This window comes from Coregonus lavaretus (assembly GCF_964263955.1).
Source record: "Coregonus lavaretus genome assembly, chromosome: 7".
Lineage (NCBI taxonomy): Eukaryota > Metazoa > Chordata > Actinopteri > Salmoniformes > Salmonidae > Coregonus > Coregonus lavaretus.
The window spans coordinates 25,116,305-25,140,442 of NC_139994.1; the positions used below are offsets into that span (position 1 = coordinate 25,116,305).

General features: G+C 44.2%; 2 protein-coding genes across 2 annotated transcripts; one reads left to right on the forward strand and one right to left on the reverse strand.

Annotated features, from left to right (window-relative positions):
• Window positions 1–3,341: 3,341 nt before the first annotated feature.
• LOC311132288 (uncharacterized protein) lies at window positions 3,342–4,245 on the reverse strand. Its single transcript, XM_084165524.1, has 3 exons — window positions 3,765–4,245; window positions 3,604–3,666; window positions 3,342–3,528 (listed from the first exon to the last, which is right to left on the reverse strand). Exons 1-3 carry the CDS (start codon window positions 4,150–4,152, stop codon window positions 3,452–3,454), a joined length of 528 nt encoding a protein of 175 aa, XP_084021650.1. The 5' UTR covers window positions 4,153–4,245; the 3' UTR covers window positions 3,342–3,451.
• Window positions 4,246–9,782: 5,537 nt separating this feature from the next.
• LOC311131925 (phosphatidylinositol 4-kinase beta-like) lies at window positions 9,783–23,799 on the forward strand (the record flags this gene model as incomplete). The annotated part of the gene is made up of 11 exons (XM_084165034.1): window positions 9,783–10,235; window positions 18,824–19,051; window positions 19,313–19,546; window positions 19,681–19,790; window positions 19,911–20,015; window positions 21,707–21,830; window positions 21,944–22,057; window positions 22,323–22,474; window positions 22,762–22,894; window positions 23,154–23,274; window positions 23,427–23,799. 11 exons carry the CDS (start codon window positions 9,783–9,785, stop codon window positions 23,606–23,608), a joined length of 1,956 nt encoding a protein of 651 aa, XP_084021160.1. The 3' UTR covers window positions 23,609–23,799.
• Window positions 23,800–24,138: the final 339 nt, after the last annotated feature.

Sequence of the window (24,138 nt, forward strand, 5' to 3'; positions counted from 1 at the left end):
CATCCACATACTAAGGAACAAGACAGGATCAAATTAAAAGTCAGTTTGAATGATAGACAGGTAGCCTATAGGTCTGACAGACTGCTATAGGGAGGATCACAAGAGGAGGCTACTGCATGATAGATTCTGAGACACTACACAGGTCTGTGTTGAAAGGTTAAGGAAACATCTGAGGTACCTGCATATGAATGGCTACCTGTTCATTTTGAGAGGACAGTTCATTCCATACCATCCTCCTAGCAGGAGTGAAACAGATGAAAATGGGCTGCTCCACTTTGAATATCTGTGAGAAAATGAGGGAACGAACATCAAAGTATTTCACTACCGTAGTGGATACTGAAGGTAATCCTGCCTATTAGATCAGATGAGCTTTGTCCAATAATCTGCATGGTTACCTGCGTGTTTAACACTGCCAGCTCTCTCACCAGCATCCTCCCAGCATGGGTAAGGTAATATGTTGGCTGCAGTTATAAAAAATAGGGAATATGTTTACAGAAATGTATTTCCATATTGTTCTTCAGAAAACGTCATGTTTATGTTTAAAGTACATAAACCAGTTTTAAGACCAGAGAGAAGACCAAAGAGTATCAGAATGGATGGACTTACAGAGCTGGGAACACACAGAGGTCCAGACCAAGGGATTAAAGCCAGACAGGGCCGGTGCCCAACCTCCTCAACCACATACTAAGGAAGAAAATCAGGATCAATTTATGAGTCAGTAAAATGACAGTTTGAATGACAGATTGTTATTGAACCAATCCTGCTAATGAAGCAGTATTGTTATAGCCTGGGTGCCAGTCTGTTTCAGCTCTCTGTCCACTCCTTATGGGATTGTGATGCCAATATCATATTGCCACGATGGAATTGGCAAGAGAGCAGAAAGACTGGCACCCAAGCTATTGATAGGCCTGCAGCATTCTTACCTGAACAAGGACTGGGTCCTCCTGGTCCAGGGTGGGCTCATTATCTTTATGAAAAACAATAAAGGATTGTTTTCTCTAAGTTTAAGAAATACTAGCTACAAGACACCAGACATCTGTCCATGTAGTTAGGCTGATCATATATTTACTTGTGTTTTATATTGTATGACATCAAATGTATTTATGTGTCTGCATAATGTACCAACATGTTCAATTAAACCTAAAGCAAAGGTTTGGTTTCAAAGGAGCAAGTTTGTTTGTTGTTGTTAATCTAGGGCTACACTGTAAAAAATGTAATCACCATGATTGCTACCTAAATGACACCCTATTCCCTATTTAGTGCACTACTTTTGACCAGCGCCTTTTAACCATAGAACTATGGGTCCTGGTCAAAATAAGAAATAGGGTATTGGGTGGCATTTGGGACTATTACTATTTAGACATTGTCAAATATGTAAACTAACGGTTTAGCAATTAGCAAGTTTGACATTTCATTTGAAAATATTACTGTTATCTGCTTTTGATAAGCGGTTTAGCAAAAAAAATACGTCCCGTATTATCTGTATACGGCCCCCAGTTATTGGGCACCTTACTATTTTGTTCAAGTACAAGATATATCCGTTTAATTTTGTTGAAAAAATAGACACCAACCACGTACCCGAAGTGTTTACTAGATAGCTGACTAGTTGGCTAGTCTTCAGGTAAAAAATAATGACTTGCCTGTCAACTTTTCATTGCGTAGCCCGGTGCGCCCTCTTGTGGACACTTAAAAAATGGTTCTTCACCAACATATTCAGTGTTGTAACCAAATGAAATATGAATACAGTGATCCCTCGCCACTTCGCGGTTCACTTATCGCGGATTCGCTATTTCGCGGATTTTCATAATGCATTTTTTTTTTTTTTTTGGTGCATTGTGCTCTGCATTCTGATTCGCTAAAAACTCACTCCCGCTTCTTGTATCAAAACATGCTACGAATTGTGCTATCATTTTGTCGTCTCGTGCAGTTATGTGTACGTACATAAAACAGCTTGGCAAATTTACATTAAGTTGGCCAAATTATCTTGTAATTTCGAACATCTTCTAAACCCATAATGTCGACGAAACGGCCTACACGTGAGTCACTGTATTTGTATACATGTAATAGTTGCTAATTGTAAAAAAAAAAAAGTTTTCTATTTCGCGGATTTCACTTATCGCGGGTCATTTTCGGAACGTAACCCCCGCGATAAACGAGGGATTACTGTATTAATAATTTACATCAAATACACTTTAATTTTATGGAGGACTAAAAGTGCCACAATTAAATAAATAAATACACCATTAAATAATTACTTAAATGTGTCATTAATTAATTCAAATTAGAATTAAATACATAAATGTGTAATTAAATGTATCATTAATTAATTCAAATACCGATTCATTTTATGTAAAATACATATATAATTATTTCACTATTTACATTTACATTTCATGATCCTGCATTGCAGTGATTCATGAATTACTTAAAACTGTCAAACTGACCCATCAAAGTCAGTGGGCGGGGCTAACGCGAATCTAGTCTGATCCATTGCTTTGGTCTGAAGTAGAGTAGGCCAACCTGGATAGAGACAATGGAGGATCTCCGTGAACTTTCCAGGGAGTTGGTTAGAGACATTTTAAACTTAGCAGAGGATGTAGAAGCAGGACCTGCTGACATTATCCGGAATTGATTTGTCTTGGCTTGATGCAGAGGGTAACCAATCAGGCGTTAGGTTCCGCCTACCAACTTTTGATGGGTCAGTTTGACAGTTTTAAGTAATTCAGGAAGCACTCCAACGCAGGACCATGAAATGTAAATGTAAATAGTGAAATTATTATATATGTATTTTACATAAAATGAATCGGTATTTGAATTAATTAATGACACATTTAATAACACATTTATGTATTTAATTCTAATTTGAATTAATTAATGACACATTTAAGTAATTATTTAATGGTGTATTTATTTATTTAATTGTGGCACTTTTAGTCCTCCATATAATTTCAGTTATGTGCATTAACATAAAACAATGAAAACACTGTTGGAGTTTGTGTTGCAGAGGTGCACTTGGAAAGTGAAGGAAGAAATACACAAGATGGGTTCAATAAATATATATATTATATTTTAGACATTTATTTTTTTGAACAAATAAATAATTTCATATGAACACAAACAAAACAAACAATTAAATCTCGACCTCCATCCCTATATTGTCACAAAAATCACAATAAAAATCCAGCTCCACCGCTACCTCTTGATCCCACTGCACACACCTGCAGTGGAACCAGTGCTGGCAAAAGTCACAGCACACCCATGGCACCTCGGATCTACACTCCTGAGGGGAGCTTGCAGGCGGATCACGCTCCCCGCAGCGAGCACAACAGGTGGTGTCTTCTTTTATAAAAAATTAAATAATAATACAAATTGATTAATATGGTTTTGCAAAATGTAGAAGTTCTTCAACAACAATAGTAATTGATACAACTGAGAGAGCGAGAAAAACAGATTATGAAGTACCTGAGAGTGGTGCCATGGGTGGTGTGACAGATGTGACCGGTGTAGCTTTTCTCTTCCTTTTCTGTGCTGCAGTTTGAGATAAAGTAGTGTTAGACAGAGCATGTTGCATGAAAACCCTTTTCAACTTTTTTACATCAATACCTCTGGAGGAAGCTGCAGAGGTTTTGGAGGAGGCGGAGATGACTTGAGGGCTGGTGCTATTTACTGTAGATATATAAAGATATATATATATTTTTTTTACATTGCTGTTTTATAAAACAGATAACAAACAGTCATTTTTTCGTAATTTAACATGTGTTTACCTGTGGAGGTGGTGGTATTCAAATTGCAGGGGGCAGGGACACCAGACGAGGCTGCTATGGTGGTGTGACCAGGGGAGACGGAGGAGGAAGTTGGTCCAGAGGAGGCCGTGTTGGTGGTGACAGACATGGGGGGTGGTGTGCATTGGGGTGGTGGTGGACAAAACCGCCGACGATGGCTTGGAGGAGCTGGTGTTTGTAATGGTGGGGTTGAGGGGCCGACGATGGTGTGGCCGGGAGAGTAGGCATGTGGCCTTCTTCTGCAGCTGGGGACTCCGGCGGCTCCTACAGGTGTTGCACACTGGGAGGCACTGGCAGTGGTGATGCAGCTGTCAGGAGTGGTTCCAGCAGGGGGTCCAGCAGAGGCGATGGCGTCAATGGTCTCATCCATGGCAGCCCTCTCCTGTGCCCTCTGTGTTCTGAGGGCTGCCCGACGCTCTTTCTCCTCTGCCCCGGCCCTCTCCTTCTCACCCCTCTCCTGCCACTGGCGCCTGTATTCCTCCCCGGTGAGGCATGTGGCGACCACAGGGAGTCTTCTGTATCGGTCCAGCCGATACTTCAGGACAGTAAGGATGTGCCCCAGGTCCTTCGCTATCAGCCCCCCCTCTATTAGGGGGTGCTCTTCTAGAGCTAGGGATAGGACTGGAGCAGCGGCTGGGACAGGGGCAGGGGCTGAGGGTCCTCCTGTGGTCGCTGGGGAGGAGGTGCTGATGGATGGCACATTGCTGCTGGTTCCAGTAGAGGCGGTGTTGGGACCCGGTAGGGTCCGAGACGGCATTAAACGGGACCCTTCAATGGCTGAAGGGTCAAAAGGGAAGAGGCCACACTTCTTAAACCCTTCCACCACATAGCGCATGTCCTTGCATCGCTGGTACGGGTAGCGGAATACTCTGGCAAATTCTGATTTGTTTACCATGTAGGAGTGGTCAAAATGGCTAAGGTCTCCAGCTACCTTGGAGAACTCAGCCTTTAAAGGGCCAAAGTATGCCACGTCCAGCGGCTGCAGGACATGGGTGCAGTGTGGTGGAAGACAAAGAAGTATAACCCCTTCCCTTAGTGCCACCGCGAGCACTTCCGGGTCCATGTGGCTCTTGTGCCCATCAAAGAGGAGAAGGAGAGGGCGCTCTTTCACTGCATACTTAATGAAGTGCTGAAACCACTTCCTGAACAGGTCCCTGTCAATGTAGCCACTGCTTGACCGTCCATACAAGGCTTGGGGGGGGCCTCCCAGTGTGTAGTGGCCACCGGGGAAACACTTGGGGTAGATGATAAACGGGGGGATGTCCTCCCCAGTTGCGTTGAAGCAGGCCAGCACTGTGATGTGCTCCTTGGTCCCCGGAGCCTGCTGGTACACGTGTTTTGCGCCCCGGGGAGCCAGCACTTTGTGCCTGCTCTGGTCGCTACGAAACCCAGACTCATCGCAGTTATAGATTTGTCTGGGTTTCTCCCTCAACCCACTCTCCTCCAAGTGCTTCTCATAAGAAGTGAAGAAGGTGTCCATCGTCGGACGTGTGGCACACTCAGCTCTCCCCCTGTCCAGGGTGTCCGGCCTCCTCATGCTTAGGTTCTTGTGCCTCCTCCTGAACATTTCCCACCACCTCTTCCCCAGTGGTGGGATTGTTTCCCCTGGGTGCCGAAACCTACAATAGAATAGAATATATAATTGTCCATCCAGGATGAAAATGTTTGTTTTGGCATCACCATACACATCCACATTTACATCACACACATTGATAACAGTCAGTCCAGCATTCTACATACATAAACACATAGAACACCAAATACCTGCGTATTTTGTCGGCGTATTTCATCAGCCTCTGTCTGGTGAAGGGGAACCCATGGCTGGCGCAGTAGATACAGTACTGCACCAGAGACTTTTCATCCTCTGGTGCAAGCAATGTGGGTGGTCCACTGCGACAACCATGGGTCACCCGGCCGCTCAGCCTGTCCGCCAGGGTCTGCCGAGGTACACCATGCACCTTGGTAGATAAGAAAAGAAAACTGTTACTAGCAGATAAAATTCACATACACATGGTAATCTCCTATAAACAAAAGATGCCTAACCTTGGCAGCCTAGCGGATAGCCATCCCTGCCCCGCAGTCCTCCATGGCATGGAACATGTCCACCTCACTCCACTGCTTCCTCTTGACTTTCTCCATGCTGCAGTGGTAAATACATGTAGCTAAATAACTTGGCATACTATACACATTTTAGAAAGATAACTCAATCTGAATATGTATAAACATTTACATTTCAAAGCTAAGGCATTGAAAGGTGATGAAAGTTTTCACAATAACTGAAAGTGTACCCACGTTTTTTGTTTGATGTTATCTGTAATGAAAATTAGTGTCCCAATTAGTATAATATTGATGCATACATTGTACCATTTAACTAAATACTGCCTCTATGTAGCTGTTGTAAGATGAAATATAGCCAACAGTGATAGGTGTCGAAAAGTTCATGGTTCAAAGTTCCAAATACATTTTTGCAGATTGTGCAAAACGCCTCCGTCAGAGGACTCCAATTTTGATACGGTAAAGCTTGACAACATGCAGCTGTTTTCGTGATATGTATTATCTAACACTTACAATTTCTTTCCTTTTTGCTTACTTAGCAGTTCTATCAACATTTAGCAACTAAGATAGCAACATTAGAAAATCCGTTAGCTATATTTCAGAGGTAAAAAGTTGGATATTAAATTAGGTGTGGTCTGTCGCGCAGTCGAATTTTACAATATGCAGCGTGTTCCACAAAATGTGTACATATAACTTTTTTGAAAACTCTCAAAACCTAACTTAACTTACATAAATTGCACTGAAAATCGGTGGTCAGCTAGCTAAAAGGGTGTCGTTAGTCACAAAACTTACCATTATTTTTCAGTCCATTTAAATGTTGAGCTCGAGGTGATTCAGTCCTCCAACCGCTAGAAAGTGTCCGAGGTCAGGGGGTGTCTGATGTTTGGGGAAGATTAGCGAGAATATTCAGAAAAATATTAAATCCACATTTTGTATTGAGCGATAAATACCTCTTGCATATGTGTAGATCTTTCTTTTGGTCGCACTGTGGGAAGTGCTGTCATTAAGGCTACTTCTACAAGCGGCCGCAGCCGCTTCGCATAGAAACGACTAGTTACTGCAACCGTGTTGGGAAATGTGAGATGTGCACAGCTAAAATGCCGAGGACTGTGCAAAAGGTGGATTTAATATATTTTTTTGTCGAATTTTCTCTAGTTTTTGGAGTATGCTACCTGTAACTGCACACAGACATTTATAAGAGACACATTTCTTCCTAGGTTAGGGGTCTATAATTGTAAAATAAATGTGTTTGATTGAATAACTAGCCTAATCTAACTATCGTGGTCATACATCTGTACTCTTCAACATCATCATCAACACTTTGAATTACTAAGGAATATTCCTATAGCAACTGGTTGCTAGGGGAAACGAGACACTAGCATTATCCTCTTGTTGTGAGACTGAGAGGAAGGATTGGAGAAGTGCACGAGGAGGGGTGGGAAGCAGAGAAGACGGAGCATGGTTGAAATTCCACCAAATGGATAAGAAGAGGCAGACAAAGTTTGACACATTTATGTTTTCAGTGGTTGACCGACACGAATGAACGAGTAAACCTTGTTTTAGCCTAGTGAAGTATCACAAATTAATACCTCAGTATTAATTATCCACTGCACGGAATCTCCATGAGGGCACAAGTCTGCATGACGATTTACGCGTAAAGAGAGGCAGCGCGGGAGAGCTGACTTGTCGCCTGGCAGGTATGTTCTGCTATTTTGAATAAAGCTAGCCATACAGCTAATATACGTTTTAGGCTATTATTAATTTCGTATAGCTAACTAAATAAATGAAGCTATCTAACAGCAATGCTGTTGTGGGCTTACACATGTAATAATTACAACCAGGAGCCTATAATGGAGGAAGTCAGCTTTTCAGTCATTCCTATCATTTAAATTGAAAATAGGTTATTATAACACAAGGTAAACACACATTTACAATAATTGTTAGGTCTATGTTATTAGCCAAAAATGTACTGATACAAGTACAGAAACATTCATAGCCAGAGGCAACCTAGGCTACACTGCAATTAACACTATACTTATTATACACGCTATGTTCTACAGTGCTGATTCTAAGAACAGGGTTAATTCCCATAAAGTATTAGTATCTCTGTCTCTATCACATACATGCATGGCCAAGGAAGATAGGTTGCATAAACAGATACAAATATAGAGCGATAAGGCGCAAGGGGAAGAGAATAAACAGTGAGAGGGCAAGAATTGGTGATTACGCTCTGTCCTGTAAATGCCAGAGCACATCAGCGCCGGAGCTACATCTAGTTTGATGTAAGGAAGTAGCCTACTCGATTGCCTATCCAGGGGCCTTGTATGTGATCAGACCTGTTGAAGGTGGGGTTCGTGTGTGAATGTGAGTATGAAAGTGTGAGTATGTATAGCTGTAAGTATGAGAACGTATCAGTGTACCATACCCCGTTCAAAGGCACTTAAATATTTTGTCTTGCCCATTGACCATCTGAATGGCACACATACACAATCCATGTCTCCAGGCTTTAACCTCTCCTCCCCTTCATCTACGCTGATTTGAAGTGGATTTAACAAGTGACATCAATAGGATAATAGCTTTCCCCTGGTCTGTCATGGAAAGAGCCATCAAAGATGGAGCAGAAAAAGATGGAAAATGAGAGACAGAAGTAGGAGAAGAACAAGAAGTTGGGACAAAAGAGGCATTACAAAGATATGAAGTTTAAGAAGGCCCAGAAGGATTTCATAAAGGAGAAATGGGTCAAGGTAGTCAGAAACAAGTATCTGGCTGCTTTTAAGAGTGAGAACGAGTGGGACAAACTTACACAGCAACGGATTAAAGCTGACTAGAAGAAACAGGAGGACCTCAAGACAAAGGAAGATATGAGAAAGGTGGAAACCAAAGAACACAAAGGCAGCCAGAAGAGAAGAGGCTGCAAGGGAAGAAAAACCTATGATTGGTTTTGGAAAAACTGCAATGGTCCTGCAACAAGTGGAAAATAAATATGTGTGTTTGTATGCGTGAGTAACTTCCATTTTAGTGTCCGGTTCCACTGTAACCCTTTAAGAACATTCAAAAACGTTTCCACAATAATTAGAAAATGGAGCTTGGCAGGTAAAAACAACAGATATCAAACCAGCTGTGTACATTATCATTACATATTGGTTGAATGAGTCAATTGTGAAATAATGAATGACATTCACCAGACAAATTAGTCATTGGACACCATGAGTTTGTTTAGATTTTCCTTTACTGACATGACAATTTAAATACAAAGCAAGAAGTGGCGACGATTAAGACTTCAAGGTGTGGTCTAGTACTGTAGTGTATTGCTGAAATTCCCTCCCCCTGAAGCTACTTCAAAAGGGCCTGTATATCCGACCTTCGCAAAACTGCAGTAACCGCCTGAACTGACCTTTGTTCGTAAGTACTGTAAATCAAATGCCGACTTCTCATAGTTGGTTCAAGTCCCAGGTTTGCTTAAAAACCTTAGTGTAGTCAACATGATTTTCCTGTGTTTTATATATATTCCACACTGAGGTTGGAATAACAGTGAAATTCTGAAAGATTACAATGCCGTTTTTAGTGTAAGAGCCATTTTAAAAGACGCCTGAAATGTCATTCTATGGTGGTGAGACGAAATGTTGGCCTGCCTGGTGACATCACACCTCCAAACCGCTGTCAATAACAGCTAGTTTTCCCCTCCCCACTCACACCACTCCCAGACAGTCCTATCAAAATTCTTGCTTGAGAAATGTCTCTTTGCTAAGAAGCTATTAGTTTCTTTTTGACCATTTTAATTTAAAATAAATCACAGTAAGGTACTTAATTGTTACCCAGAAACTATTTTAAATTGAGATAAAACAGCTGCATTGGACCTTTAAATGGGACTCTTCTTCTCTTACTCCCATATAGTCATCTTTAACTTTAGCTCTAATTTTAACCAAACTTTTTTGCATCTCCTATATGGACGAGGATATGGGCGACGCCATCCGGCCCTACGTGGTGCACCGCTGCCGCCAGAGCATTGCCTTCTCCCTGCAGACGGCATGGCTGCTCGGCGCCTACTCCTCCGACATGCACATCTCTACCCAGCGCCACTCGCGCGGCACCAAGCTGCGCAAGCTAATCCTCTCAGACGAACTAAAGCCCCACTCAGCTTCTAAAGGTATGGGTCCCGCCGGTGCTGCGGACGCCAGCCCTGGGCTGCGGGACGTTGCCCACATTCGACACCACCAGAGGCACACCGTGGAGCCGCCCCCGGCCCCCGACAGCCAAATCATCCCTGCCGATGCCTACCTCTCGCCTTCCAAGCGGACACATCAGCGATCCAAGTCGGACGCCACGCATTGCACAAGCCTGGGGAGTAGCCTCAGGAGAACAGCCAGCAACCCCAAGGTGGAAAGCGGCTACGATGAGGTGAGTACCTTTTTTAACATATTTTGTCATACAAAAAGAGGGAAGGGAGAGTGGGATCAGAGTTGTAGAGTATAGAATGTCTTTGTACGTTTTTAATCTTTAATAGTAGGCCTGTTGCATACATGTTCTCTTTTATAGTCCCTATGGATGATAAAGCACAGGAAACCCTGAGTAACCTGAATACCAAGTTTTTCTCCATCTGTGTGTCAGTAGTAAATGGTTGTCCTACAGAACACTGTGGGATTCAGCAAGGGAAACTTGGATCAGCCATGCTGGAGTGTGCTGAGTCAGCAATACTTTTTATTATTCGCAGGTGCAGCGTTTGCTTGCGACTTGCAGGCTCGTCTTCCATGTCTCACAATAATATTACTTGTGCAAAAACTGTTCTGTCAAAATTGAATATTCTTTGGGAGCCCAGGAGTACGAGTTTTGGACATTGAGGAGCGTTATAACAGCTCTTTCTATGGTCTAGCCAGACTACCCTCAGTCTAACTAATAAAGAAGGGGGTGGGGTTAGGTAGCATCTGTCCCACATCTCCAGAGTTCCCTCCCTATTGTTTTGGGCGTGCAGTGTCCTCCCTCTCCTTTTTGGCTGGACTTCTCAGCTAGATTGCTCTGCAGCTGGTGTGAGGTTGAGGGTGGGTCCCTCTCGAATGGAGAGCTTGGTGAAAAAATTGGTCACTTTCTATCATTGCAGACATTGGATTGTTTAGCAGATGCTATTGTGAGCATGTTTGTGTTGGGGCAGGATTTGTGTCAGTGTTGACGAGCGATATGGTTCTTGTGGAAGTTTTCTGCTTCCTCTTGTCTGGCCTTTCTCTCGGTCTCACTGATTGTCTGGCTTGCAACCTTCTGTCAGTCCTCTCTCTCTCTCATCAGGGGATCAGTTATTTTATGAGAAATCAAATTGGGTAGTTTTAGATGGGACAAGGTCCTGAACTATAGCAGAAAGATGGTCCCTATCCCCTCGTTCAACGCTTTCTTGGACTCTCCCAGGCATCTTGCTGTGTTATGCATTTTCTCCCTACTACCAATGTTTCCTCTCACCTCTAGTCTCTCTCTATTCTGTTTTTTGTGCCTGTTTTTGTCATCCTTTTTAAAAATCCTCTACCCATCCCTCTCTCAGCTAATCTCCTCTCCTTCTCTTTCGCTCTCCCTCACTCTGTTTTCCTCCCCTCCCTTCCCCACGTATGCCTGCATCAAACCTCCCTGCTGATGTTGTTGTGGCCAGTGATCCCTGTTTAATCTGTGTCTGTGCTGTGAAGAATCCTGTAGGGCAGGTGGAGCACATTAACAATCCACAGAATGCAACCAACAGCCCAAAGGAGTTCAAGGGAACTTCGCTTTATTGACTTTGCTCTTTAGGATGTATTAGCAAAGATGGGCAGAAACTGCTTCTCCAATAGAAATCCCCGATCACGCTTGTAGGTGATGTTTTGGCAACGTTAGCTAGCTAAGCTCATGTGCAGAAACACATCGTCGGGTTTAACGGTCGTGCAGGCCGTCAAATCAAAGGCACATAGATTCAAGCTAGGCTTAAGTAGCGGAAACTGTCATTACTACAACCTCATGAAAGTGACAGGTTTTTATTTTCAACAAAAACAACTTTATATCAAAGTTTTTGTCAAATAAAAACCTGTCACTTTCATGAGGTTGTAGTAATGACAGTTTCCGCTACTTAAGCCTAGCTTGAATCTGTGTTGCATTTAGATTTCGAGAAACTTAACAACTAAGAATACATTTTTCACTTCTCCCATTAACTTACCAAACCCTGGTCTGGTCTGCTGAGTCTGCTTCGCAAACATTATGGGAAGTCTCGCGTGTTGCGCCTCTGGGTTTAGAAACTCTGTGGTATTAGTACACAGTGATCACTAGTTGGATGCCAAGCAGTCCATTTTGCTTTGATAATAAATACTGTACTGATAGTCCTTATTGATAAGGCTTCACACGCCATCTTGTTAGTCCTGGTTATTGGCCTAAGGACTGACCTGACTAATTTTGTTTTGATCTTTTTACTTGGCCTCTGGCTGGATTGCAACAGTGAGGAAAAACCAAGAGGCACCAATCACAGTGAAGAGGAAGAAGAATGCTGTGAAATATGTCCACAATTTTGAGCCGCGCTGTAATGTGAGTGGGACCACCCCCGCAGTGCAGATTGGGTGGGTGTTGCATTACAGCCCTTTTTTGTTTACAGTCTGGGCTCAGCTGTCAGTGCCCAGGTATGCCCTCTCCGCCTCACTACTTCCCTCTTCCTGCCCACCTCGCGTCGTCTTGGCAACATAGCCGCCGGGCTGGGGCACTGTGGTGGATTCAGATAGCACCATTTTCCCCCCAGAGTGGGATTCAATGGAAACATACATGAGGGGTTTAACTACAGATGCAGCTGTCGCTTTACACTAATTATTTCTGTTTCTATATACACTACCGTTCAAAAGTTTGGGGTCACTTAGAAATGTCCTTGTTTTTGAAAGAAAAGCATTTTCTTTGTCCATTTTTAAAATAACATCAAATTGATCAGAAATACAGTGTAGACATTGTTAATGTTGTAGCTGGAAACGGCAGATTTTTAATGGAATATCTACATAGGCGTACAGAGGCCAATTATCAGCAACCATCTGTCCTGTGTTCCAATGGCACGTTGTGTTTGCTAATCCAAGTTTATCATTTTAAAAGGCTAATTGATCATTAGAAAACCCTTTTGCAATTATTTTAGCACAGCTGAAAACTGTTGTGCTGATTTTAAAGGAGCAATAAAACTGGCCTTCTTGAGACTAGTTGAGTATCTGGAGCATCAGCAATTGTGGGTTCGATTACAGGCTCAAAATGGCCAGAAACAAACAACTTTCTTCTGAAACTCGTCAGTCTATTCTTGTTCTGAGAACTGAAGGCTATTCCATGCGAGAAATGCCAAGAAACTGAAGATCTTGTACAACGCTGTGTACTACTCCCTTCACAGAACAGCGCTCTAACCAGAATAGAAAGCGCGTATTACACTGTATTTCTGATCAATTTGATGTTATTTTAATGGACAAAAAAATTGCTTTTCTTTTGAAAACAAGGACATTTCTAAGTGACCCCAAACTTTTGAACAGTAGTGTGTGTGTGTATATATATGTCAGAATTACATGGCCAGTATTGAATAGAGGAGAATCCTAGCAAATTCTGAGCGTTTGAGAGACTGTTTTACAACCGGAGTATGCAATATTGGTTTCATCAACACACCTGTATCAACTGCATGTCGGCCATTTGCGGTTATACGTGAGTGCCGGTGGAAAGTTTATCTGGATATAGGACATCTGACATGACAATGACATTAATACATGCTAATAGTTAACTAGCGAGAACCAGCCACTCACTATGTTTTGAAATGGCTATCTAGTTAGTCTATAGGCGAAATCATTATTTTACCTGCTGCGCAATGTCTCTCACCCCCTCTCTCCTCTGGCAACTGCCCACTTGAACACATGCAGGTGATGGACACACCATGACTTTTCCAAGATTTTCATTGCTGATCAAAAATTGGCTATAACTGGGTAAATAGCTCACTAACTAGCAATCAATATCAACATGTTCACGTGGAGCTAGTCTCGCTTTGATCTCAAAAACACATCTTGCGACTGCATGATTGAAAGACCACTCGTGCCTGTAGGCCTACAATAACAGAGGACACTTTGATCAAATTCTGATTGGGGTAGCATAATTGTTAGATTTTTGTGATTTTTAGCGTGATTTATTATTATTTTTTACTTATCCGTTCGGTCAAGCATTATTCACTTGAACATAAAGACGTTCGGTGGCAGGCAAATGCCTCAACATTGATTTGACTGCTGTAAAATCAGTTGTAGGTCTTTAGACTGACTTCCTTATCAGATAGGCTAGTACAGAGGACCTATGCATTGTCACCCGATTTTAGCTCCGCCCTTACAAAATGGTATTCTAACACATCGCCCTGTGTTCAACAATCACCTGGACAACAAGTGCAAAGGACGTCTGCTCTACTGCTGACGTACATGCACACAGAGAAAATGCATTTCTGCCACACCTTGTTGTGTTCTGCAGGTAACCCAAGCCTCAGGCTCGGTCTCCCTGTCGACTCTATCCCCAAGGCAGTTGTCATCAGCAACGTGTACTTTGGTTACATGTCTATTGGGTGAGCAGTTACTGTCTATACAGGTACATTCCGGAAAGTATCCTACAGCTAATTGCTCATTTTAGGCTAGACTCCTGAAATGCATTACATATTTGAAAATCTAATCAGCATGAGAATTACATTTTCAGTTTTTTGGATCCAGTTGCGGTCAAATGCACTATATATATATACAAAAGTATGTGGACACCCCTTCAAATTAGTGGATTTGGCTATTTCAGCCACACCTGTTGCTGACAGGTGTATAAAATTTAGCACAGCCATGTGATCTCCATAGACAAACCATGGCAGTAGAATTACCTTACTGAAGAGCTCAGTGACTTTCTACGTGGCACCGTCATAGGATGCCACCTTTCCAACAAGTCAGTTTGTCAAATTCCTGCCCTGCTAGAGCTTCCCCGGTAAACTGTAAGTACTGTTATTGTGAAGTGGAAACGTCTAGGAGCAACAACGGCTCAGCCGCAAAGTGGTAGGCCACACAAGCTCACTGAACGAGACCGGCGAGTGCTGAAGCGCATGGCGCATAAAAATCGTCTGTCTTCGGGTTCCAAACTGCCTCTGGAAGCAACGTGAAGTGGGTTCCCATGGCCGAGCAGCTGCACACAAGCCTAAGATCACCATACGCAATGCCAAGTGTCGGCTGGAGTGGTGTAAAGCTCACCGCCATTGGACTCTGGAGCAGTGGAAACGCGTTCTCTGGAGTGATGAATCATGCTTCACCATTTGGCAGTCCGACGGACTAATCTAGGTTTGGCGGATGCCAGGAGAACGCTACCTGCCCAAATGCATAGTGCCAACTGTAAAGTTTGGTGGAGGATGAATAATGGTCTGGGGCTGTTTTTCATGGTTCGGGCTAAGCCCTTTAGTTCCAGTGAAGGGAAATCTTAACGCTACAGCATACAATGACATTCTAGACGATTCTGTGCTTCCAACTTTGTGGCAACAGTTTGGGGAAGGCCCTTTCCTGTTTCAGCATGACAATGACCCTGTGCACAAAGCGAGGTCTGTACAGAAATGGTTTGTTGAGATCGGTGTGGAAGAACTTGACTGGCCTGCACAGAGCCCTGTCCTCAACCCCATCGAACACCTTTGGGATGAATTGGAACGCTGACTGCGAGCCAGGCCTAATCGCCCAACATCAGTGCCCGACCTCACGAATGCTCTTGTGGTTGAGTAGAAGCAAGTACCCGCAGCAATGTTCCAACATCTTCCAACATGCCCACGATTTTGTAATGAGATATTTGACAAGCAGGTGTCTACATACTTTTGGTAATGTAGTGTATATTGTCACCCTTGCACTTTACAATGGAGTGCAATAGAGCAGAAGACTCGTTTGCTACAACACCTTGCTTGTTTCAGCAAGGAGCAAAGTTTCATCATGTTGTTGAGTCCATGAACAGTTGTTCCACAAAAAAAAAGACGGGTTATTTTATTTTTGTGCCGGCTTCATCCATAACCGAGTGGCGCAGTGGTCTAAGGCACTGCATCTCAGTGCTTGAGGTGTCACTACAGACCCCCTGGTTCGATTCCAGGCTGTATCACAACTTGCCGTGATTGGGAGTCCCATAGGGCGGTGCAGAATTGGCCCAGCGTCGTCTGGGTTTGGCTGGTGTAGGCCGTCATTGTAAATAAGAATATGTTCTTAACTGACTTTGCCTAGTTAAATAAAGGTAAAATATATACGGTAATTGTGCCAGCCCTAACAGGACTCGACTCTATATGATAGAGCAGATATCCACTCTACCTTTTCAAATCTATGAATTAAATTTTGGGAAGTGTTACCCAGCCACTTGGAACACCAATTATTTTGCCTCGTTAAGCATGGGTCCAGAATCAGTTGTTTTGAATAGGGAAATTCGATCCCAGTAACACTCGGGGACCCTTCCTCAACAGAACGTCCTGTCCACTCTGGAAGTGATGTCAGGAAGTCATGACGTTTGGTCATGATCCAGAAAATACACTTCTTCACAGGAAAGGCATTTTGACATTTGACTACAAAAGTAGAATGCTAAGGAAGCTGCTTGGTTTGCCTGTCAACACAAAAAGACCAAGGAAATGCTATGAAATACAGTTTCCTCGACCTGGAAAATCTGTGGTTTTGAATAGGCCTAACTAGGGCTGTGGCGGTCATGAAATTTTGGCAGGCGGTAATTGTCATGCAAATGACTGCCGGTCTCACGGTAATTGACCGTTAATTAACATAAACATGTTTAGCGCGCTTTTGGAACATCTAGATTTTAAAAAGTCAAAGTACATTTTTAATATAGCCATCACAATAAAATCCATTATTGATTTAGTTGTGATAGGCTAATAAACCAGGGAATGTCTTAGAAATCAAAACATAAAGGGCTGCATGATGCAACTCTATATATTGATGATTTGGAGAGGGGGAGATCTAATCAATGGAAGATGGAATTAAAAGTGAAATGAGAGGCTACAACAACCAAAAGCCAACGGGTATGCTGCTATTTACGCTATAGTCTGAGTGGAGTTATGTGTAGGCTAACGGTAGGACGGTGAAAAGCGCAGTAATGTTATGGCTAGGCTCAATTAGCCGAGTTAGCTAGCTTCTCTCAGTTTGATACAGTCAAGACAGGTACTGAATAATCGGATTGGATGATAAATAACTAGCAAGAAGTTAACAGTGGTTGCGGTCTCTCTCTCAGGCTCATGGTGCTTACTCATACATTCACACACACACTGAACGGCCTCGCTCTCGCTCTCTCCCCTCCCATGGGTCCGGTTGAATAAAGTAGCAAAACAATTGGCTTTTCTGCTGCTTCCCTCACTCGGATCAGACCAGTTGTCCTTTCGGGAGAGTTTTTAAAAATGAATGCATATTGGGTCCGGGGCTTTCCCGTGTCCATTTCGGAACAGGAACTGTAACTCCCATAATTATTTGTCCTCATCATTCAGATTATTCAAATTAAATCATGATGTGATTAGAGGGACAATAGAGCACTGAGTTCCAGGCCATTAGCAAGTTTGGTAGGCTATCCATCAGCACCGTTCATTTGCGCAGTTTTGGATTGGGAGTACCTTTACCAACGGGAATTTAACTGCGGTCACGACTCGTGACTGGCGGTAATAAGGTCACCGCAACAGCCCTAGCCCTAATCTGTGTGTCAACGCCACCTCTAGGCTCTGTTTCAATGTCCACACCAACTAGCACATGTATGCATTGGGCATGATTTCTTTGTGGTATAAAAGTATGGACATTGGCATGTAGTGCAATGGTCTCAACCCCTTGGGTTGTTTTTCTCTCTGTAATCGGATAACTTGCTTCATGTTTTTGAAAAATGCTTCTGGGAGTTTTGGAATGGGGAGACTCAGCTAAATGTAAAGACACCTGGAGTAACCTTTACTGAAGGAGAGTCAGTCAAAGTCAGTCATAATTACACACGTTTACACATTTTACATGGTAGTCCTAAGCAACAAATACGCCACTGGCAGTAGTTCATGTGGCAAAAATTGGCCTACCTGGTATTAAAGGTAGACTCAGTGGGATGACGTAGATGCAGAAAGTAAACAGCATAGTGGGTCCATTTCCACAACAACTAAGAGCGTTGAAGTGCGAGGCTCAACTTCTCCGCTGTTTTGGTCCCTTGGCTACCATGCTGTAACAGTGCGACTGTGTGAGCAAAGTATTTTATCTCGCTCATCTCAATATCTCCTGTGCTGCTCGTGGCAACATACATTTCACTGAGTCTACCTTTAACTAAGAACTAACAAATTAACCTTTTTTTCTTGTGTGTTAAGTATTTTAACAAAAATGTTAACTGTCCCATATGTTAGCCTACTTAATTGGAACTTGTTTCCATAACAAAACAAAATGTAAGTACTTTTTTTATATAGTAACCTTATGATTGAGATGTTATCTAATTTCAAAGTAGCCTTAATGGTGGACTGTAGAACAAAGGACTTCCTAGATTTGTACTTTGACCTACTATAATGGTATTGAATATTGCTCATACTTTAAATATGAAGATATTGGACACCATAAATTGACTAAACATCTCCAAGGCCCAAGAGCTTGTTTGGTATCTGGGTTTCGCTCAAGTCTCTCATTTTAACCATTGTGGTACTGATCTCTGGTGCTAGTATGTGGTACTGCAATGGGTTGACAGAATTTAATTTATTTGCTTCTTTCTCCCTGTGCCCATGCATTCTTAGTCTTATACCTCCCCTTGGTTTTCTCTTCAGATTCCGCTCCTAAAACATCCTTCTTTCAATTCCCATCATACCCATCTTCCTCCCTCCTTTCTCAGCCTCTTTTTTTTTTTGTGTGTGCAGTCATTCCAGGAAGGACCCTAAAAAAAGATGTGCCACTTGTTATTTGCTGTAGCTTGTTGTAAATGTCTTCAGAACACAAAAAGCCATCTGTCTTGATCTAGATTCTAACCAGCTCTCCTCCTCCTAACCTCGCTCCTCCTCTCTGTAGCCGTTGCGCCTGACGCTGCAGAGGGAGTTCATCAAGTCTCTGATGGGCATCGGAAAGCGGCTGGCCACGCTGCCCACCAAGGAGCAGAAGACCTGGCAGCTCATCTCAGAGCTGTCACAGCTCAACCACAAGCTGCCAGCCCGCGTCTGGCTGCCCACTGCAGCCTTCGACCACCACGTGGTGCGCATTCCCCACACACAGGCCGTGGTGCTCAACTCCAAAGATAAGGTGAGGCAACTTGTTGTAATACACATGTATAAGGAGGTACACACACACAACAGGCTCAAAAAACAAGGTGACCAGAATGCCTAGTAGTTTGACACAATTAATTAGTTAACTCATTTGTTAGTTTATTTATTTCCTGAGGAGCCTGGAGTTTAGATGGAGTGGGCCCCAATGCTCTTTGTCAATGGGACTTCCTGCATAAATGTACCTTACAAAAATAGGTCTAGAACTCCAGTGACCTCTTCATTCTCCCCTTCCTCTCAGGCCCCGTACATCATCTACGTGGAGGTGCTGGAGTGCGAGAGGTTCGAGACGTCCGGCATTCCCCTGCGCATCCCGGAGACATGCATCCGCAGCGTCCGCTCTGTGGACAACCTCCTCCCGGAGTGCGTTGGCATCACAGCCAAGCAGCGCGCCGGCAGTTTCTCCACCGTGCCCAACTACGACAACGACGACGAGGCCTGGGCCGTGGATGACATCGGCAAGTTGGAAGTGGAGGTAGGTACCCATGGCAACCACATGGTGGCACCGTCTGACTTTAAGTCACATTTTGATGACTAGGTTGTTGGGGAAGGAGGAGGTGAATCAGATTTGAATGTACTTTTAACTCTGGGGTCCTTCTATGGTTCCAGCTCCCAGAAGGCCACACCAGTAGCAGTGACAACATCTCCCAGTTCTCTGTGGACAGCATCACCAGCACGGAGAGCAAGGAGCCTGTCTTCATCGCCGCTGGCGACATCAGGTACAGGGTCACTGCCTGACAGAATTGCCCTGCTAGCTTGTAGTTTGTCTTTAAGACTTTCTTGTTATAGAGTTTTGGTCTGGATAGCTGTTTTACAACCGCATGTTTCTTTTGTCTTAGGCGACGTCTATCAGAGAACCTGGCCCACACCCCCACAACGTTCCGGAAAGATCCGGAGGACCCGTCCGCTGTTGCGCTCAAGGAGCCCTGGCAGGAGAAAGTCAGGTGGGTGATTGGTACATAGAAATATACACTGCTCAAAAAAATTAAGGGAACACTAAAATAACACATCCTAGATCTGAATGAATGAAATGATCTTATTAAATACTTTTTTCTTTACATAGTTGAATGTGCTGACAACAAAATCACACAAAAATTATCAATGGAAATCAAATTTATCAACCCATGGCGGTCTGGATTTGGAGTCACCCTCAAAATTAAAGTGGAAAACCACACTACAGGCTGATCCATCTTTGCTGTAATGTCCTTAAAACAAGTCAAAATGAGGCTCAGTAGTGTGTGTGTGTGGCCTCCACGTGCCTGTATGCCCTCCCTACAACGTCTGGGCATGCTCCTGATGAGGTGGCGGATGGTCTCCTGAGGGATCTCCTCCCAGACCTGGACTAAAGCATCCGCCAACTCCTGGACAGTCTGTGGTGCAACGTGGCGTTGGTGGATGGAGCGAGACATGATGTCCCAGATGTGCTCAATTGGATTCAGTCATAGCATCAATGCCTTCCTCTTGCAGGAACTGCAGACACACTCCAGCCACATGAGGTCTAGCATTGTCTTGCATTAGGAGGAACCCAGGGCCAGCATATGGTCTCACAAGGGGTCTGAGGATCTCATCTCGGTACCTAATGGCAGTCAGGCTACCTCTGGCGAGCACATGGAGGGCTGTGCAGCCCCCCAAAGAAATGCCACCCCACACCATGACTGACCCACCGCCAAACCGGTCATGCTGGAGGATGTTGCAGGCAGCAGAACGTTCTCCACGGCGTCTCCAGACTCGGTCACGTGCTCAGTGTGAACCTGCTTTCATCTGTGAAGAGCACAGGGCGCCAGTGGCGAATTTGCCAATCTTGGTGTTCTCTGGCAAATGCCAAACGTCCTGCACGGTGTTGGGCTGTAAGCACAACCCCCACCTGTGGACGTCGGGCCCTCATACCACCCTCATGGAGTCTGTTTCTGACCGTTTGAGCAGACACATGCACATTTGTGGCCTGCTGGAGGTCATTTTGCAGGGCTCTGGCAGTGCTCCTCCTGCTCCTCCTTGCACAAAGGCGGAGGTAGCGGTCCTGCTGCTGGGTTGTTGCCCTCCTACGGCCTCCTCCACGTCTCCTGATGTACTGGCCTGTCTCCTGGTAGCGCCTCCATGCTCTGGACACTACGCTGACAGACACAGCAAACCTTCTTGCCACAGCTCGCATTGATGTGCCATCCTGGATGAGCTGCACTACCTGAGCCACTTGTGTGGGTTGTAGACTCCGTCTCATGCTACCACTACCAAAACATCAGCCAGGAAGCATAGGAACTGAGAAGTGGTCTGTGGTCACCACCTGCAGAACCACTCCTTTATTGGGGGTGTCTTGCTAATTGCCTATAATTTCCACCTGTTGTCTATTCCATTTGCACAACAGCATGTGAAATATATTGTCAATCAGTGTTGCTTCCTAAGTGGACAGTTTGATTTCACAGAAGTGTGATTGACTTGGAGTTACATTGTGTTGTTTAAGTGTTCCCTTTATTTTTTTGAGCAGTGTAATTACTAGAAGAGACAAAATGGATGGGCATACACAATCCCCCACCCGAGGATACATGTCTGTCCCACTTAGTGCAGCGAAGACAACACATTGTGGCATTGTAAAGTCATTTGCTGTGTCTCACTATTTCTTTCCGCTCTCTCCATCCCTCAGGCGGATAAGGGAGGGCTCCCCTTACGGTCACCTGCCAAACTGGCGGCTGCTGTCGGTCATCGTGAAGTGTGGGGACGACCTGAGGCAAGAGCTACTGGCCTTCCAGGTGCTCAGCCAGCTACAGGTACTTGACTCTCCACAGTAGAGTCCCATTCCACAGAAATGCTCTGAATTATTTATTCTTATTAGCATTCGTTCAATCACTAATTCGCTCCACTACTCCCCTTTCCTCTCCAGTCCATCTGGGAGCAGGAGCACGTCCCCCTGTGGATCAAGCCCTATAAGATCCTGGTGATGTCATCGGACAGCGGGATGATCGAGCCCGTGCTGAACGCTGTCTCTCTGCACCAGGTGAGCAGAGAAAATGAGATGGACCCAATTGTGCACTTGAAATCTCATGACAAAGTTGCCTAACAATAACTTCAAGCCGAGTTGTTTAGCTATGTAATCCAGTACCTCTTGGGATGAAAGATTTTGATAATCTAAGTAATGGTTGATCACGCACTGGAATTTCGTGTCAGTTGCTAATTCTAATGGAATGCCGTGTCGGTAGCTTTTTCTAATGGAATACTGTGTCTGTTGCTATTTCATACAAAATGCTGTTTCTGTGCTCCAGGTGAGGAAGCAGAGCCAGCTGTCTCTGCTGGACTACTTCCTGCAGGAGCACGGCAGCTACACCACCGAGGCCTTCCTCACCGCCCAGTGCAACTTTGTGGAGAGCTGCGCCGGCTACAGTCTCATCTGCTACCTGCTGCAGGTTAAAGACAGGTGGGCAGCCCTCCCTTTTCACCCCTCTTCAGTTTCACTCGTTACATTACTCACATGTTCCATTTCCCCTCTTAGCTTCCTTTGTCTTTGAGCCTGTTTGGCTACATTTACACAGGCTGCACAATTCTGATCTTTTGCCAATAATTGGGCAGAAGGTCAGAATTGGGCTGCCTGTGTAAACACAGTTTTTGTGGTCTGATATCAACTACCACATCCCACCCTCTCCTCTATTCCTATACCCTTTACTCAGTTCCCCTATCCCTCATCTCCTTTCTGTCTTTCTCCAGACACAATGGAAACATCCTCCTGGACTCGGAGGGCCACATAATCCACATTGACTTTGGCTTCATCCTGTCCAGCTCGCCCAGGAACCTGGGCTTTGAGACCTCCGCTTTTAAGCTCACCAGCGAATTTGTGGATGTGAGTCAAATGAATTATACTGCATGCGAATTTGCATTGTCATATAAGTGTAAACTGGAGAACACTGTGGAATTGATCATACAACTAGCTGCCTAACAATCTAGCTAGAAACCTCACAAAATGTTCACTGCATAAATGCATACATTTGTTAGTGTTCAAAGATGCTATTAGCGAGTTTGCTGGTTAGCTGCAGTAGCCTGCATAACCTGTTGGTTTTTTATGTGTAAAGACTAACCTCTGTTGTCTGTGGTTCTCTCAGGTGATGGGAGGCCTGGATGGAGACATGTTCAACTACTACAAGATGCTGATGCTCCAGGGCCTGATAGCTGCTCGCAAACACATGGAGAAGGTGGTCCAAATAGTGGAGATCATGCAGCAAGGTACTGTTAGCTAAAACGGTATATTAGCATGACCAGTGTGTTGTGGTGTTTTTCCATAAACATTATCTATCTGCCCGGTTTCTCTGTGGTCTTGGGATTGCAACTCCTCTGACTCCCTCTCCCTGGGTCTCCCCTCTCTCCTCCCCCACCAGGCTCTCACCTACCCTGCTTCCATGGCTCCAGCACCATCCGCTACCTGAAGGAACGTTTCCACATGAGCCTGACGGAGGAGCAGCTACAGGTGCTGGTGGAGCAGATGGTGGATGGCTCCATGCGCTCCATCACCACCAAGCTTTACGACGGCTTCCAGTACTTCACCAACGGCATCATGTGAACAGTTCGACACCAAACTCTACTACATGGGACAACCACATGGGAGAGCAAGCAAACATACATATAAAGATGGTGGTGAACATGTGCATATGGACTCACGCATGTGTGCTTGCCATAGCAGCACATTTAGGAAAATGGACTTGTGTATAGACTAGTGCTACAGGACCTGTTTGCAAACTCGGTATGTTCTTTGTCTTAGACGGACCACTGTTTTCCCCCTCCTTGTTTTGGCCTTGTGGAGGGGGAGTCCGCACCTCCTCTCCCTCTTGTCCTCCTATCCATAGGACATTTACCGCATTGACTGTTCTAAAACGAGGCATAACGCACAGTTCAAATCACACACGAAAAGGATAAGTATCAATATCGGAGAAGGTACTTCATTGAAAAGGGGGAGGGGCAATGTGGTAGTGGTCTATATTCAGAGGAGCCAAGAAGACTTTTCTCAGAATGGATGAAAAATGAATAACTGTAGATCAATTGTGCAAGAGCATCACAAAGCAGTACATATAGAATATATGTACTTATTTTTGT

What these genes read in the sequence shown, in the direction of transcription:
- LOC311132288 (XM_084165524.1), bottom strand. Translation starts at nt 4,152, where the DNA reads ATGGATGAGACCATTGACGCCATCGCCTCTGCTGGACCCCCTGCTGGA. An exon ending in GAATACCACCACCTCCACAG is followed by an intron (nt 3,667 to 3,764) that starts GTAAACACATGT and finishes ATATATCTACAG; the next exon opens with TAAATAGCACCAGCCCTCAA. An exon ending in CTCTGCAGCTTCCTCCAGAG is followed by an intron (nt 3,529 to 3,603) that starts GTATTGATGTAA and finishes CTCAAACTGCAG; the next exon opens with CACAGAAAAGGAAGAGAAAA.